The 18,387-nt window shown below is 50.8% G+C and overlaps 1 protein-coding gene across 2 annotated transcripts in view; it reads right to left on the bottom strand.

The window, feature by feature from the left end:
* dennd4b (DENN/MADD domain containing 4B) overlaps positions 1-18,387 on the bottom strand; it is a 52,449-nt gene extending 34,062 nt beyond the window's left edge. The window contains exons 1-2 of one of the 2 annotated variants that reach the window (XM_079240412.1): positions 18,246-18,387; positions 2,275-2,613 (exon numbers count right to left, since the gene is read on the bottom strand). In XM_079240412.1, coding sequence (XP_079096538.1) covers positions 2,275-2,594 — 320 coding nt within the window. In that variant the 5' untranslated portion in view covers positions 2,595-2,613; positions 18,246-18,387. The remainder of the gene's footprint in view (positions 1-2,274; positions 2,614-18,245) is intronic. The other variant, XM_079240413.1, reaches the window with a different exon arrangement.

Raw genomic sequence — 18,387 nt, 5'->3', positions numbered from 1 at the left:
CATCGACCCTGCAGCAAGACTCGAAAGCAGAGACCCATCCAATATGGCGGAGACCCATCCAATATGGCGGAAACCCATCCAATATGGCAATGAAGCTGGTCCACTCTCCAGCGTTAAATGAGGCGTCTACGTATATGTGATGTCTATGGTTTTAACTTCTTCATGTCTGACCCGTTTTAAGTCGCCAAGTCGCCAAATAACACCTTGATTCACCAACTGAAGACCTGAATGAGGACTGATCAATCAGCTGATCAGAGTGACTGATCAGCTGATTGATCAGCTCCTGTCAGCCAATCACAGGGCAGTAAAAGCATTCATAAAACATGTCATCAGTCCCTCCTCCCTCTGCTCAGATGGAGGGAAGATCTTCCTCCCTCGCCATGACGATGATGATGGTGATAATGACAATAATGGTGATGATGGTGATGGTGATAATGATGATGATGATGATGGTGATAATGACGATGATGGTGATGCCATAAATCCAGCCTGACCTGATGACCTTTGCGATCAGATGTGAGACATCTTCCCGGTCCACCACTAAACCCGTCATGTGATGATGGGAGAGAGGATTCCCATCATCATCATCATCATCAGCTGTCATGCAGAATGAGCTGATGAAGATGAAGATGAAGATGAAGGCTGCTTCCATGTTGCATAATTCTGCTGTTACATAACCAGCAGCTTCATACGAGCCTGCAGGGTCAGAGAGACCGCTTCCCGTCCTGGACCTCCCTACGGACCAGGACCGATCCCAGACCAGGACCTCCCTACGGACCAGGACCTCCCTACGGACCAGGACCGGTCCCAGACCAGGAACTCCCTACGGACCAGGACCTCCCTACGGACCAGGACCGGTCCCAGACCAGGAACTCCCTACGGACCAGGACCTCCATACGGACCAGGACCGGTCCCAGACCAGGAACTCCCTACGGACCAGGACCTCCCTACGGACCAGGACCGGTCCCAGACCAGGAACTCCCTACGGACCAGGACCTCCCTACGGACCAGGACCGGTCCCAGACCAGGAACTCCCTACGGACCAGGACCGATCCCAGACCAGGACCTCCCTACGGACCAGGACCTCCCTACGGACCAGGACCGGTCCCAGACCAGGAACTCCCTACGGACCAGGACCTCCATACGGACCAGGACCGGTCCCAGACCAGGAACTCCCTACGGACCAGGACCTCCCTACGGACCAGGACCGGTCCCAGACCAGGAACTCCCTACGGACCAGGACCTCCCTACGGACCAGGACCGGTCCCAGACCAGGAACTCCCTACGGACCAGGACCGGTCCCAGACCAGGAACTCCCTACGGACCAGGACCTCCCTACGGACCAGGACCGGTCCCAGACCAGGAACTCCCTACGGAACAGGACCGGTCCCAGACCAGGAACTCCCTACGGACCAGGACCTCCCTACGGACCAGGACCGGTCCCAGACCAGGAACTCCCTACGGAACAGGACCGGTCCCAGACCAGGAACTCCCTACGGACCAGGACCTCCCTACGGACCAGGACCGGTCCCAGACCAGGAACTCCCTACGGACCAGGACCGGTCCCAGACCAGGAACTCCCTACGGACCAGGACCTCCCTACGGACCAGGACCGGTCCCAGACCAGGAACTCCCTACGGACCAGGACCGGTCCCAGACCAGGAACTCCCTACGGACCAGGACCTCCCTACGGACCAGGACCGGTCCCAGACCAGGAACTCCCTACGGACCATGACCGGTCCCAGACCAGGACCTCCCTGCGGACCAGGACCTCCCTACAGACCAGGACCTCCCTACAGACCAGGACCTCCCTACGGACCAGGACCTCCCTACGGACCAGGACCGGTCCCAGACCAGGACCTCCCTGCGGACCAGGACCTCCCTACGGACCAGGACCTCCCTACGGACCAGGACCTCCCCACAGACTAGGACCTCCCTACAGACCAGGACTGGTCCCAGTCCAGGACCAGAACCCATCCTGGACCACAGACCAGGACCTGTCAAAGACCAGGACCCGTCCCAGACTGGGACCAGGACCCGTCCCAGGCCAGGACCATGACCCGTCCAAGACCAGGACCCATCCCAGACCAGGACCCGTCCCAGACCAGGAACAGGACACGTCCCAGACCAGGACCAGGACCCGTCCCAGATTACAGAAACTGTTCCCAAACAGATCCAAACTAGTCCTGAACCAGTCCATCTCAGCCCAAAGTCAGGTCCCTAATGCGTCCAAGAGAAGTCCAACACGAGACCTGAAGCTGTCCGGGGTCTTACCCCAGGTCCAGTATGGGTGGTTTGTCCCGCCCTCTCCGGTAGCACAGGTACAGGTGTGGGTTGTTGATGAGCCCAGCGCTCAGCTCAGCAGAGTGGCCCCCCAGCGTCTTCTCGATGCAGGTGAAGCCCTCTGGGACTTCCTCTCCCAGACCCCGAGCGATCACCACCAGGTCCGTCACCGGCTCCGCTGCCCGGACCGAGGAGGGCGCAGACGAGGAGGAGGCCTTGCCGTCCTCGTCCAGGGGCCTCCAGGGCCCCGTAGGGTGGAGACCTGCTACCACAAAGTAGTCCACCAGCTGGGGACACTTCTCCTCCGTCATGCCTCCTGTCTGGCCTCCACTGCAGGACACAGAGAGGTTCAGCTTACAGAGACATGCTGCTGGGAACAAAGACAAGCTCTTCATTCAGAACACAGAAAATTCTTTTCAAGTTATAAAATAAATGGAATGAAAGAAGATTTCATTTCATGTTTAATAAAAAAAAACCAAGAAATTCACAATAAAAAGGACAAAAATGAAGCCAGTAGCTTCAACGTTCGTGTCACCTTGAGCTCCTGCCTGACCGGTCCACTGACCATCCCAGTCCAGGACTCAGTAGGTTTCAAGTCCACTAGACTGGGTCCGGTCGGGGACTGGGTCCGGTTGGGGACTCGGTCTGGTCCTGATGGAGGTTTTCCTTCCTGGTTCTGTTCCTGATGGAGGTTTTCGTTCCTGGTTCTGGTCCTGATGGAGGTTTTGCTTCCTGGTTCTGGTCCAGATGGAGGTTTTCCTTCCTGGTTCTGGTCCAGATGGAGGTTTTGCTGCCTGGTTCTGGTCCAGATGGAGGTTTTCCTTCCTGGTTCTGGTCCTGATGGAGGTTTTCCTTCCTGGTTCTGGTCCTGATGGAGGTTGTCCTTCTGGTTCTGGTCCAGATGCATGTTTTGCTTCCTGGTTCTGGTCCAGATGGAGGTTTTGCTTCCTGGTTCTGGTCCTGATGGAGGTTTTGCTTCCTGGTTCTGGTCCAGATGGAGGTTTTCCTTCCTGGTTCTGGTCCTGATGGAGGTTTTCCTTCCTGGTTCTGGTCCTGATGGAGGTTTTCCTTCCTGGTTCTGGTCCAGATGGAGGTTTTGCTTCCTGGTTCTGGTCCAGATGGAGGTTTTCCTCCCTGGTTCTGGTCCTGATGGAGGTTGTCCTTCTGGTTCTGGTCCAGATGCATGTTTTGCTTCCTGGTTCTGGTCCAGATGGAGGTTTTGCTTCCTGGTTCTGGTCCTGATGGAGGTTTTGCTTCCTGGTTCTGGTCCTGATGGAGGTTTTCCTTCCTGGTTCTGGTCCTGATGGAGGTTTTCCTTCCTGGTTCTGGTCCAGATGGAGGTTTTGCTTCCTGGTTCTGGTCCAGATGGAGGTTTTCCTCCCTGGTTCTGGTCCTGATGGAGGTTGTCCTTCTGGTTCTGGTCCAGATGCATGTTTTGCTTCCTGGTTCTGGTCCAGATGGAGGTTTTGCTTCCTGGTTCTGGTCCTGATGGAGGTTTTGCTTCCTGGTTCTGGTCCTGATGGAGGTTTTGCTTCCTGGTTCTGGTCCTGATGGAGGTTTTGCTTCCTGGTTCTGGTCCTGATGGAGGTTTTGCTTCCTGGTTCTGGTCCTGATGGAGGTTTTGCTTCCTGGTTCTGGTCCTGATGGAGGTTTTCCTCCCTGGTTCTGGTCCAGATGGAGGTTTTGCTTCCTGGTTCTGGTCCTGATGGAGGTTTTCCTTCCTGGTTCTGGTCCAGATGGATGTTTTGCTTCCTGGTTCTGGTCCTGATGGAGGTTTTCCTTCCTGGTTCTGGTCCAGATGGATGTTTTGCTTCCTGGTTCTGGTCCAGATGGAGGTTTTGCTTCCTGGTTCTGGTCCTGATGGAGGTTTCTTATTATAATAAACTGGACTGATGCGGATCATGGTGAACCGGTCTGACTGGATTATAACTTTGCCTGTAAATCGTTTCTGTACAAATGATGCGCGGTAAACACAAAAACGCCTTCAGGTCCAGTTTTACCAAACATGAAAAGAGAGTCTAGAATCCTGAGAAAACTGGATTTCATGTATAAGGTCATGACAACACCATGTGGTTCATCAGGTCTTTAAATAAAGGAGTCACCTCCTCCTGCATGGACGCGCCCCCCAGATCTGTCATCACAGGGTGAGAGCGAGAGGAAGACCTTCACAGGGACAGAAGGGAGGGGGTGAAGGTCGGATAGAAAACAGGAAGAGGATGGGCAGCCTGCTTCCTGGTGACATGGCATCATGTATGACTAGAATGCTGCTGGTAAGAACACAGATCACCTGGAAACATCCCGGCTGGACCATCCTGGTCCACAGAGCCCGCCATAGCTACAACGTAGCTCAGAGACCTCAGAAAAGATGGCAAAGCAGCTTCATGCCAGAGATCTGTCCAACAGTTTTCTGTGACTGGAGTAAAGTTCAGATAAAGATGGTTTTACAGGAAGTCAGGGAAGACTGAAATGTTACGATTTGCTGCGTCAGCTGCATAAATAATGCCTCTTCTGCAGTCATGAAGCAAGTTCCCTCTTCCGGAAACAGCCCAACCGATCGGATTCATGACCTGATCGCTTGCTTTACTCGCCCTAACCCACCTGCAACGTTCGGCTTCGTTCTTCATCTTTGTGGTTTGCAGAAGCTGAAATAGATCGGACATGAAAGTTCATTCCTCTGAGCTGCTGAGGAGACTGATTTCATCTCCCGAACTTCCCCTTTTGACACCAGAATGAAAACATGGTGGAAAACCCAGAGATTTCCTCACCGCTTCCTCTGGTAGTCACACGTGTGGCCATGGCAGCCCAATCTGATCCTGCACCAACCAACAACCACAACCTCCATCCAACATCATCACACGGGACGAAATTCAGCCTGATGGACATTAGATACGCACATTAGATCAGGTTTTTGGCTCAGCAACTACATGGACCAAAAGTAATCTGATCAGAGGATGGATACACTGATCAATCAGAAGCTTTACATGACAGACAGGCTTACTATGATGTAAGCAATGTGGACTGACTGGAGAAGAAAACAAAGAAGAAAAAAGATGAAGATGAGGAAGTACAAGAAAGATTTTATCTTAGAGAAATATATGGAACAATATTGTGTATCTGTGTTAAAAACTTGTTATTTTAAGCCTTTAGATCACCAAGATAATCAACAATCCAGTTCCCACTGGGCTCCACATTGGGCCCCTGTTGTTCAGTATCTACACGTGGAGTTCCACCAGGCTCCACGTTGGGCCCCTGTTGTTCAGTATCTACATGTGGAGTTTCACCAGGCTCCACGTTGGGCCCCTGTTGTTCAGTATCTACATGTGGAGTTCCACCAGGCTCCACGTTGGGCCCCTGTTGTTCAGTATCTACACGTGGAGTTCCACCAGGCTCCACGTTGGGCCCCTGTTGTTCAGTATCTACATGTGGAGTTTCACCAGGCTCCACGTTGGGCCCCTGTTGTTCAGTATCTACACGTGGAGTTCCACCAGGCTCCACGTTGGGCCCCTGTTGTTCAGTATCTACATGTGGAGTTCCACCAGGCTCCACGTTGGGCCCCTGTTGTTCAGTATCTACATGTGGAGTTCCACCAGGCTCCACGTTGGGCCCTATTGTTCAGTATCTACACGTGGAGTTCCACCAGGCTCCACATTGGGCCCCTGTTGTTCAGTATCTACATGTGGAGTTCCACCAGGCTCCACGTTGGGCCCCTGTTGTTCAGTATCTACATGTGGAGTTCCACCAGGCTCCACGTTGGGCCCCTGTTGTTCAGTATCTACATGTGGAGTTCCACCAGGCTCCACATTGGGCCCCTGTTGTTCAGTATCTACATGTGGAGTTCCACCAGGCTCCACGTTGGGCCCCTGTTGCTCAGTATCTACATGTGGAGTTCCACCAAGCTCCATGTTGGAAGTGAAACAGAGAAAGTTCCTCCTGATTAAAAAAAATAGATGACATGTTCTGACCTGCAGAGCTGTTGTGACATGAGAATCCGAATAGGACGTCCAGCCCCGTCCGACTAGGATGTTCTACTCCTTCCGACTAGAACATACAGCTGCGTCCGACTGAAACGTACAGCTGCGTCCGACAAGGACGTCCGGCTCCCTCCGACAAGGACGTCCGGCTCCCTCCGACAAGGACGTCCGGCTCCCTCCGACAAGGAGGTCCGGCTCCGTCCGACAAGGAGGTCCGGCTCCGTCCGACAAGGAGGTCCGGCTCCGTCCGACAAGGAGGTCCGGCTCCGTCCGACAAGGAGGTCCGGCTCCGTCCGACAAGGAGGTCCGGCTCCGTCCGACCAGGACGTCCAGGTCCGTCCGATTAGGACGTGTAGGTCCGTCCGACTAGGATGTCCGGGTCCGTCCGACTAGGACGTCCGGGTCCGTCCGACAAGGACGTCCGGGTCCGTCCGACTAGGACGTCCGGGTCCGTCCGAATAGGACGTCCGGGTCCGTCCGAATAGGACGTCCGGGTCCGTCCGAATAGGACGTCCGACTCCGTCCGACAAGGAAGTCCGACTCCGTCCGACAAGGAAGTTCGACTCCGTCCGACAAGGAAGTTCGACTCCGTCCGACAAGGATCTTCGACTCCGTCCGACAAGGATCTTCGACTCCGTCCGACAAGGATCTTCGACTCCGTCCGACAAGGATCTTCGACTCCGTCCGACAAGGAAGACCAGGTCCGTCCGACAAGGAAGACCAGGTCCGTCCGACAAGGAAGACCAGGTCCGTCCGACAAGGAAGACCAGGTCCGTCCGACAAGGACGTTAAACTCCGTCCGACTAGGACGTCCAGCTCCATCCGGCTAGAACGTCCTGGACTATCTGACTAGAACCTCAAGGTCCGTCTGACTGACTGACCGTCTCAGGGGGACAACCAATTCTGTGTGCAGTGCTGTGATGGAGTAAACAAAGCTTTCACTTCTAGTTTTTCAAGTGAAATGTGGATCTGAGAAACCACAGCTGAGGAGGAAGGAGGTCTGAAAGGAGGGTTTTATTCCTCCTCCATACGTGGAGGTGACGTATGGACAACTCGTGCCAACAACAACTAGTGCCGTGTCACCCTAACACAAAGACTCCCTGTCTCATCTGGGTGTCATGACAACACAGCATCTCTCTGGCACTCTTGCATCTTTTCTCTACAACTCCACTGAACATGGATGACATCACCAAGCCACATGACTGCCTAAGAATCTGCATGTTCATCACTTTCTGCTCCAAACATCTGAACCATAAACCGTCTTTTATAAACAGTCTGTGGTCTTAACGCATCCCTGAACCACATCAGGATCAACACTAGGGTCGATACCAGGATCATCACTAGGACCAACACTAGGGTCGATACCAGGACCATCACCAGGACCAACACTAGGGTCGATACCAGGACCATCACCAGGACCTACACGAGGGTCGATACCAGGACCTACACTAGGGTCAATACCAGGACCATCACCAGGACCTACACTAGGGTCGATACCAGGACCATCACCAGGACCTACACTAGGGTCGATACCAGGACCATCACCAGGACCTACACTAGGGTCGATACCAGGACCATCACCAGGACCTACACGAGGGTCGATACCAGGACCTACACTAGGGTCAATACCAGGACCATCACCAGGACCTACACTAGGGTCGATACCAGGACCATCACCAGGACCTACACTAGGGTCGATACCAGGACCATCACCAGGACCTACACTAGGGTCGATACCAGGACCATCACCAGGACCTACACTAGGACCATTACCAGGACCTACACTAGGGTCGATACCAGGACCTACACTAGGGTCGATACCAGGACCATCACCAGGACCTACACTAGGGTCAATACCAGGACCATCACCAGGACCAACACTAGGGTCGATACCAGGACCATCACCAGGACCTACACGAGGGTCGATACCAGGACCTACACTAGGGTCGATACCAGGACCATCACCAGGACCTACACTAGGGTCGATACCAGGACCATCACCAGGACCTACACTAGGGTCGATACCAGGACCATCACCAGGACCTACACTAGGGTCGATACCAGGACCATCACCAGGACCTACACGAGGGTCGATACCAGGACCATCACCAGGACCTACACTAGGGTCGATACCAGGACCATCACCAGGACCTACACTAGGGTCGATACCAGGACCATCACCAGGACCTACACGAGGGTCGATACCAGGACCTACACTAGGGTCGATACCAGGACCATCACCAGGACCTACACTAGGGTCGATACCAGGACCATCACCAGGACCTACACTAGGGTCGATACCAGGACCATCACTAGGACCTACACTAGGGTCGATACCAGGACCATCACCAGTTGGACTCAACTCAATCTCCCATCCTGAGCAAGCACACTGGCAACAGCGGGAAGGAAAAAACTCCCTTTTAACAGGAAGGAAACCTCCGGCAGAACCCGGCTCAGGACAGGCAGCCATCTGCCTCTGCTGTGTGGGGGGAAGAGGACAGAAAGACAACAGACAACAGGAACTGCTACTCCCGGCCAGGGAGACCTGCTAAGACAGGAGACATACATATTAATGATGCAACACTGTTATTGGGGGTGGGCGGGGGGGATAAAAGAGAGAGATAAAGAGAAAGAAGCTCAGTGTATCAGGAAATGTCCCTCAGCAGTCTAAACCTATAGCAGCATAACTAAGGGATGCTAACCATCCCTAGCTATAGGACTTATCAAAAAGATAAGTCTTCTTCAGCCTCGTCTTAAAGGTGGGGAGGGTGTCTGCTTCCCTAACACTAACTGGGAGCTTATTCCATAAGAGAGGGGCCTGATAACCAAAGGCTCTGCCTCCTGCTCGGCTCTTTGAGACTCTGGGAACCACAAGTAAGCCTGCAGTCTGCGAACGAAGTACTCTGCTTGGTATATAAGGAACAATGACGTCTTTGATATATAGTGGTGCCTGGTTGTGGAGGGCTTTATATGTAAGGAGAAGGATTTTAAATTCTATTCTAGATTCAACAGGCAGCCAATGAAGAGAGGCTAAAACTGGAGAAATATGATCTCTCCTGCTGGTTCTGGTCAGGACTCTGGCTGCAGAATTCTGGATCAGCTGAAGGCTTTTCAGGGCATATTTAGGACAGCCCAGTAATAGAGAGTTACAGTAATCTAGTCTCGAAGTAACAAAAGCATGAACCAGTTTTTCTGCATCACCCTGAGACAGAATGTCCCTAATTTTGGCTTTATTACATAAATGAAAGAAGGCCGTTTTAGTAACCTGCTTAATATGTGGGCCAAAGGACAGGTCCGAGTCAAATATAACTCCAAAGTTTCTCACTGTAGCACTGGAAGCTAAAGTAATGCCATCCAGGTTCATTACAAAACCGGAAAATTTAGCTCTGAGTTTTTCAGATCCAACGAGAATTACTTCAGTCTTATCTGAGTTTAAGACGAGAAAATTTCTAGACATCCAAGTCTTTATGTCTATGAGACAATTTTGTAGCCTATTGGGCTGATTTGTTTCATCTGGTTTAAAGGATAAGTATAGTTGAGTATCATCTGCATAACAATGAAAGTTTATTCCAAGCTGTCTAATAATTTTGCCTAAAGGGAGCATATATAGCGTGAAGAGTACTGGTCCAAGTACAGAACCTTGAGGAACTCCATGACTTACTGTAGTTTGTGAGGAGGACTTGTCATTTACATGAACGAACTGAAGTCTATCAGATAAATATGATTTAAACCAGCTTAACGCTGTACCTGTAATTCCAATCACCTGTTCTAGTCTCTGTAACAGAATGTTATGATCGACTGTATCAAATGCAGCACTAAGATCAAGCAAGATAAGTACGGACACAAGTCCTTTGTCTGAGGCCATAAGAAGGTCATTAGTAACTTTCACCAATGCCGTCTCAGTGCTATGATGAGCTCTAAATCCTGACTGAAACTCTTCACATAAATTATTTCTGCTCAGGTGGGCATGTAGCTGAGCGGAAACTATTTTCTCCAGAATTTTGGACATAAACGGGAGGTTAGATATAGGTCTATAATTTGCTATCACCTCTGGATCCAGAGATTGCTTTTTAAGTAAAGGCTTGATTACAGCAGTTTTAAATTATTGTGGTACATATCCTGTCACTAAAGACATAATGACAAGATTTAGTAGTGATGTATTAATTAAAGGGAAAATGTCCTTAAAGAGGCTCGTTGGGAGAGGATCTAAGATACAGGTGGATGATTTAGATCAGAGGTGTCCAGCTCCGGTCCTCGAGGGCCAGAATCCTGCAGGTTTTCTATGTATCCCTGCTCAGACACACCTGATTCAAATTAACTAGTAGTAGAGCTTAATCAGTTGTGCACGTCACTGGCTGTTTGATCCATTTAGTGGAAGCTAGATGTGTTGGAACAGGAATACATGGGAAACCTGCAGGACAGCGGCCCTCGAGGACCGACTTTGGACACCCCTGATTTAGATGAAGCTATTATTTTAGTTAATTCAGAGGGTTGGACAGGACAGAAACTATTTAGACACAAGTCAGATCCTGGTTCTAAGGATGCTTCGGAGACCACAACAGGCTCAACATTATAAGTAGAAGGAAGAGTATTGTGGATTTGATCTCTAATAGTATCAATTTTATTCCTGAAAAAATACATGAAATCATCACAGCTAAGTGAGAAAGGAATACATGGCTCCACAGCGCTCCGGCTCCTAGTAAGCCTAGCTACAGTGCTGAAAAGAAACCGAGGGTTGTTTTTGTTTTCCTCTATCAATGATGAATAATAAGCTGTTCTTGCCGTACGTAAGGCTTTTTTGTATACGCTTAAACTTTCTTTCCAGGTTAAGTGAGACTCCTCTAGTCCTGATGAACGCCATCTGTTTTCCAAACGCCTTGATGCCTGTTTTAGAGCTCGAAGCTGGGAATTAAACCAGGGAGCCTTCATAATCTTACCTAATTTCTTCTTCTTTAGGGGAGCAACATTATCCAAGGTTGTACGCATTGAAGCTGTTATAGTATCAGCATGTTGATCAATCTGAGCAGGAGTAAAGCTTAAAGGGGGACTCTCAGTCATGCTAACACATGGTAGATGTGAAAAAATTGATTCAATTGATTGTTTAAATTTTGTAATATTATTGTCTGATAAACATCTACTATAGTAGAATTTATTTTTGGTCAGTGAGTAATCAAATAAAGTGAATTCAAAGGTTAACAAGAAGTGATCGGACAAGACAGGGTTTTGAGGAAATACTTTGAGCTTATCAGTCTCAATACCAGATGTTAGAACCAGATCAAGAGTATGACCATGAGAGTGAGTGGCTACATTGACATTTTGTGAAAACCCAATTGAGTTTAGAATAGAGCTAAAGGAAATGTTTAAACTACCATTTTCATGGTCAACATGAATATTAAAATCACCTAGTACAATGACCTTATCAGTAGTCAGCACTAACTCAGACAAGAGATCAGAGAATTGGGTCAGAAACTCGGAGTAAAGGTCCAGGTGGGCGATACACTAATGCTAAAAGGAGCGGTTTCTCTGAATTCCATTTTGGATGAGATAAATTTAATGTCAGGAATTCAAAGGATATATAGTTAGTTTTGTGCTTAGGATTAATTAATAATTCTGACTGAAAAATAGCTGCAACACCTCCTCCTCTGCCTGTAGTTCTAGGAATGTGAAAGTTTAAATAGTTAGCTGGCGTAGCTTCATTAATACTAACATAATCCTCTTGCTGTAACCAGGTTTCCGTAAGACAGAATAAATCAATGTGGTGATCACCTATCAAGTCATTGACTAATAAAGACTTATTTGGGAGGGATCTGATATTCAGAAGGCCACACTTTATTGTCTTATTTTCAGATTTTATTAGATCTATTGTTTTTATTTTTATGAGGTTTTCACGATTAACCCCAGAAGTGTTTTTGTGTTGTTTAATTCTTACTGCTGGGGAGGTGTATAAGGTCAGAATGGGGTTTTGGGTGGGCGGCGGCAGGTGGGAAGCTGCAGAAAAGTGTGTAGGACTACAATTCTGCCTCCTGGTCCCAACCCTGAGTTGTCAATTTAGCTGACTAATAAAAGAGTCCATATTGCTAGATAAGAGAGCGGCTCCATCCAACGTGGGATGGATGCCATCTCTCCTAATAAGACCACGCTTTCCCCAAAAAGTGCTCCAATTATCTATAAAATACAAGGACCATCACCAGGACCTACACTAGGGTCGATACCAGGACCATCACCAGGACCTACACTAGGGTCGATACCAGGACCATCACTAGGACCTACACTAGGGTCGATACCAGGACCATCACCAGGACCTACACTAGGGTCGATACCAGGACCATCACTAGGACCAACACCAGGGTCGATACCAGAACCATCACTAGGACCTACATTGGATTAATACCAATATCAACACCAGGACCTACATTGGATCGATACCAGAACCATCGCCAGGACCTACATTGGATCGATACCAGGACCATCACTAGGACCTACACTAGAGTCGATACCAGGACCATCACTAGGACCAACACTAGGGTCAATACCAGAACCATCACTAGGACCTACATTGGATCGATACCAGGACCATCACCAGGACCTACATTGGATCGATACCAGGACCATCACTAGGACCTACACTAGGGTCAATACCAGAACCATCACCAGGACCTACATTGGATTGATACTAGGACCATTACCAGGACCTACATTGGATCGATACCAGGACCATCACTGGGAATACTAGGGTCAATACCAGGACCATCACTAGGACCAACACTAGGGTCAATACCAGAACCATCACTAGGACCTACATTGGATTGATACTAGGACCATTACCAGGACCTACATTGGATCGATACCAGGACCATCACTGGGAATACTAGGGTCAATACCAGGACCATCACTAGGACCAACACTAGGGTCAATACCAGGACCATCACTAGGACCAACACTAGGGTCAATACCAGAACCATCACTAGGACCTACATTGGATCGATACCAGGACCATCACCAGGACCTACATTGGATCGATACCAGGACCATCACTAGGACCTACATTGGATTAATACCAATATCAACACCAGGACCTACATTGGATCGATACCAGAACCATCGCCAGGACCTACACTAAGGTCGATACCAGAACCATCACCAGGACCTACATTGGATCGATACCAGGACCATCACTAGGACCTACACTAGGGTCAATACCAGAACCATCACTAGGACCTACATTGGATCGATACCAGGACCATCACAGGGAATACTAGGGTCAATACCAGAACCATCACTAGGACCTACATTGGATTGATACCAGGACCATCACCAGGAACAATATTTCTTATTGTTCATGATTACAGAATGTATCGACTACTATCAGGACGAGGAACCACTTCACCCAAAGGAACATGTCTCTGAACAGGAGGACCTACTTCAGATTGAAATTAAGTTAATCATATTGTAATTATAAATTATAATATTGTACAATATAATAAATGTGTTGTATAATATGCAATATAAATTAAATAGCTACAGGAAAAAAATGAGGTGGTCCTGTTGGCTTCATCTGGTCGTGATCTCCAGCTCTCACCTGAGCGATTCGCGGCCGAGTGTGAAGCAGCTGGGATGAGAATCAGCACTTCCAGATCTGAGACCATGGTCCTCAGCCGGAATAGGGTGGATTGCCCTCTCCGGGTCGGGAGTCAGGTCCTGCCTCAAGTGGAGGAGTTTAAATATCTCGGGGTCTTGTTCACGAGTGAGGGAAGGATGGAGCGTGAGATCGACAGACGGATCGGTGAGGCGTCTGCAGTAATGCGGACTCTGCGCCGGTCTGTCGTGGTGAAGAAGGAGCTGAGCCAGAAGGCGAAGCTCTCGGTTTACCAGTTGATCTACGTTCCTACCCTCACCTATGGTCATGAGCTGTGGGTCGTGACTGAAAGAAGGAGATCTCGTATACAGGCGGCTGAAATGGGTTTCCTCCACAGGGTGGCCGGGCTCTCCCTTAGAGATAGGGTGAGGAGCTCGGTCATCCGGGAGGAGATCAGAGTAGAGCCGCTGCTCCTCCGCATCGAGAGGAACCTGTTGAGGTGGCTCGGGCATCTGGTCAGGATGCCTCCTGGACCTCCCTGGTGAGGTGTTCCAGGCACGTCCCTCTGGGAGGAGACCCGGGGAAGACCCAGGACACGCTGGAGGGATTATATCTCTCGGCTGGCCTGGGAACACCTCGGGATCCCCCCGCAGAGTTGGCAAATGTGGCTGGGGAGAGGGAAGTCTGGGCTTCCCTGCTTAGGCTGCTGCCCCCGCGACCCGACCCCGGATAAGCGGCACGAAGATGGATGGATGTTTACTTCACAGCTGTGTGAACTAATAACAGTAAATATGTTCTAAGTTTAATATAAACAAAAAATAAATAAATTCTATTTTTTATAATATATGAAATATTTACATATGTATTTGCAATGCTAATTTTATTAACAGCATCATCGCTGAGATAAAGTTGTTTTCATTTAACAATAAATCAAGCATCATAATCTTTTAACGCAAGAACAATGAGACGAATAATATTATAGTTTTGAGGCGTTGATTGCAGGAGATACCAGACCCCCCCCAGACCCCCAGACCCCCACAGTCTGCAGCTGACCTGGTTTACTGCTCCGACCAGCTGAAAGTGGAGGAGCTGCAGCTCCTGGAGGAGATTTAAATATCTGGAGTCTAAATTTAGAGCATCCACGGAGCGCCGGCAGCATCATGGGGACGGAGAGGACGCAGTCAGCTTCCATAATTACTTCAGCAGGATGATGCAGCAAAGGTGACGTAAACGCCACGGAGAGGTCTCTGGGTTCCAGCCGACGTCTGGCCGGCCCGTCAGATCAGCTGCTGGTCTAAAGGAGCACGTCGTGGTTTTTCTGCAGCGTCTGGAAACATGTCAAACTGGCAGGACCAAGTACCTCCAGGACCTGGCGTTGGAGTGGGAAACATGTAAAACATGCAGGACCAAGTACCTCTAGGACCTGGCGTTGGAGCGGGAAACATGTAAAACATGCAGGACCGAGTACCTCCAGAACCTGGCGTTGGAGCGGGAAACATGTAAAACATGCAGGACCGAGTACCTCCAGAACCTGGCGTTCCAGTAAGTGAATGAACTGGTCTGTGTGGAGTCACCAGACAGCTGATGCCGCACAGCTGCTGGTTGGAAATCTGCAGAAGAAGAAGTTCCAACAGGAAACAATTGTGGTGGACATCCACATAGGAACCTGAAGACAGTTCTCCAGGAATTACATCTGGGAATACCTGGAATTATCAGTCATATCTGGGAAAACCTGGAATCATCCATCTAGGAAGAAGCGGATCAAGCGCCAGGTCAGGTTCTCCGCATCTTCATCGGACAGTAAATGCAGCGTCTGTTCCAGTATTTGTGGTATTCCCATCTTTTCCGGGACGTTTTTCCATCAACGATGAAACGTTTGTGGGGAGATCCAGTCGTTAATCCCGTTACATAAGCGTGTGCACAGCCTTCAGAGAACACGCGTGACACGATGCAGCCGTCACACTACCGAGTGTGAGGGATGCTGGGCTCAGACGGAACAACCCACGTGTTGCATAACGTCCTGTGCTCAGACGGAGGCAGTGAACGCAGCGCTGCTTCTGTCAGCTCTTCACCGCGGAAACACAAGCTGCTGCTGCCCAGTGCATGCTGGGAAACGCCCAGCTCCACCAGTCTGGAGCCTTTCCCACTTCTGGGTGTCGCTAAGCAGGACTCTGCTGACTTTATTGATCGGATTCAGATCAGAAGGATCAGACAATCATTTCTGATCAAAAATCACAGCATGAGTCTTCCTCATTAAAAACAAAGGAAAAAATTATCAGAAATTATAAAGAAATAATTAAAACTCTTCTGGACTAAATAAATAAATACTTTTTCACGTTTTTATCTTTTCACAAAATAAAATAAATACATTTTAAAATAAACTTCATGTAAAAAGTAGAAATAAAAACAAAATGAAGCTGCAGAGTTTTCCTCAGAGCGTCTTCTTCCTGCAGCGACACATTCCTGGCGAGACGCGACACGTCCCGACATCTTCCTCCCGACCAGCGGGTACCTGAACGCACCACATTCCCAACCAGCAGCCTCTGCTCACGCCTCCTCGTCACATGACCCCCAACGCCGTCCCACCTCACCAAGTCACATGACCCCCAACGCCGTCCCACCCCACCAAGTCACATGACCCCCAACGCCGTCCCACCCCACCAAGTCACATGACCCCCAACGCCGTCCCACCTCACCAAGTCACATGACCCCCAACGCCGTCCCACCCCCACCAGGTCACATGACCCCCAACGCCGTCCCACCCCCACCAGGTCACATGACCCCCAACGCCGTCCCACCCCACCAAGTCACATGACCCCCAACGCCGTCCCACCCCACCAAGTCACATGACCCCCAACGCCGTCCCACCCCACCAAGTCACATGACCCCCAACGCCGTCCCACCCCCACCAAGTCACATGACCCCCAACGCCGTCCCACCCCCACCAAGTCACATGACCCCCAACGCCGTCCCACCCCCACCAAGTCACATGACCCAACGCCGTCCCACCCCCACCAGGTCACATGACCCCCAACGCCGTCCCACCCCACCAAGTCACATGACCCCCAACGCCGTCCCACCCCCACCAAGTCACATGACCCCCAACGCCACCCCACCAGATCACATGACCCCCAACGCCGTCCCACCCCCACCAAGTCACATGACCCCCAACGCCGTCCCACCCCACCAAGTCACATGACCCCCAACGCCGTCCCACCCCACCAGGTCACATGACCCCCAACGCCGTCCCACCCCCACCAGGTCACATGACCCCCAACGCCATCCCACCCCCACCAGGTCACATGACCCCCAACGTCACCCCACCAGATCACATGACCTCCAACGCCGTCCCACCCGAACCAGTCCAGAACCAGAACTCCTCCCAATACAGAAAGGATGGCCTCAGATCTGGCCGCCATTTTCCAGCTGATCCAATTGGCGGAGGAGGCAGAGCTCTAATCCCGAACAGAACCTTCTATTCCCATCAGAACTTTAACTGGAACATGTCTTAAGCTCCCCCCCCCCCCGTATGAGCCAACTGGGTCTGGTTCGGGCCTGGTTCAGAACCAGAACTTAAACAGCTGGGGAGCGGTTCTGGGACACTAAGATCTGGTCTGTCTGGGCCGGTTCGGTCCACCATACAGCAACTCTGACCTGGTTTTGGGACTGCAGTCTGGTTTTGCACCTGCAGCGTCTGGTCATGTGACACAAACACACTTCCTGTCAAACCGCAGAGAGCAAAACTTCCTGTTGGGGGGGGCGTTGGGTCCGGGGCAGAACCCCATCTGGGTCTGGGTCTACAGAAGCACCAGCATTAACTCACAACGGAAACCGGAACCAGAATCTGGTCTGTGTGTCTGGGTGTGTGTGTGTGTTGGGGGGGGTAGACCTGCAACCAGGCCTCATCAGCTGCAGCCCCACATCCCTGTGCGGGTTCCATTATCGGACAGAACTCCCCACGGTTTCCCGGAACCTTTCACCGCGTTTGTCTCCAGAACCGAACCGGTAGAGACCGTGGCGGTTTACCGGCACACCGCGGTGGAGCCACAGGGTTCCATTACCGGACGCAGAGCTGAACACACCTCGGTCTTCAGAACCGTTCTGGTTCACGACCCGTTAAAACCCCGTTAACCAGAACCGGGAACAGCAGGTCTGGCTCCAGGTTTCAGCAGAAACTCGTCAAATAAAAACCAGGAGAAAGACGCAGCGTGGTGCGTTCAGGCGCAGCGTGGTGCGTTCAGGCCCAGTTCTAACAGAAACAACGACACCGGAGCTTCTGACGGAGGTGTGTCCGATAATTGGCGCACCACGGTTCCGTTAAACGCGCTGCCTTCTACCGTTGCTTGCTGAGCGGCTAGCCGCGCGCAGCTGACCCGGTTCGGTCCCACTCCGCACCGGAACCGAGGCGGACCTACCTGCTTGTCTGAGCTGGTTTGTCCCGCAGGCGACTGGAAGAACCATGGTCAGGTTATTTTCTCACATGGACGTCCATGTTCGCAGGAAGGCTCGAACAGGCGCAGCGCGCGACTATCACCGTCAACACTGCCGATCTCTTCC

The sequence above is a fragment of the Telmatherina bonti genome (genome assembly GCF_933228915.1).
Source record: "Telmatherina bonti genome assembly, chromosome: 5".
NCBI classification, from domain to species: domain Eukaryota; kingdom Metazoa; phylum Chordata; class Actinopteri; order Atheriniformes; family Telmatherinidae; genus Telmatherina; species Telmatherina bonti.
The sequence above is the reverse complement of the archived record's forward strand: the minus strand, read 5'-3'. Positions and strand labels throughout refer to the sequence as shown.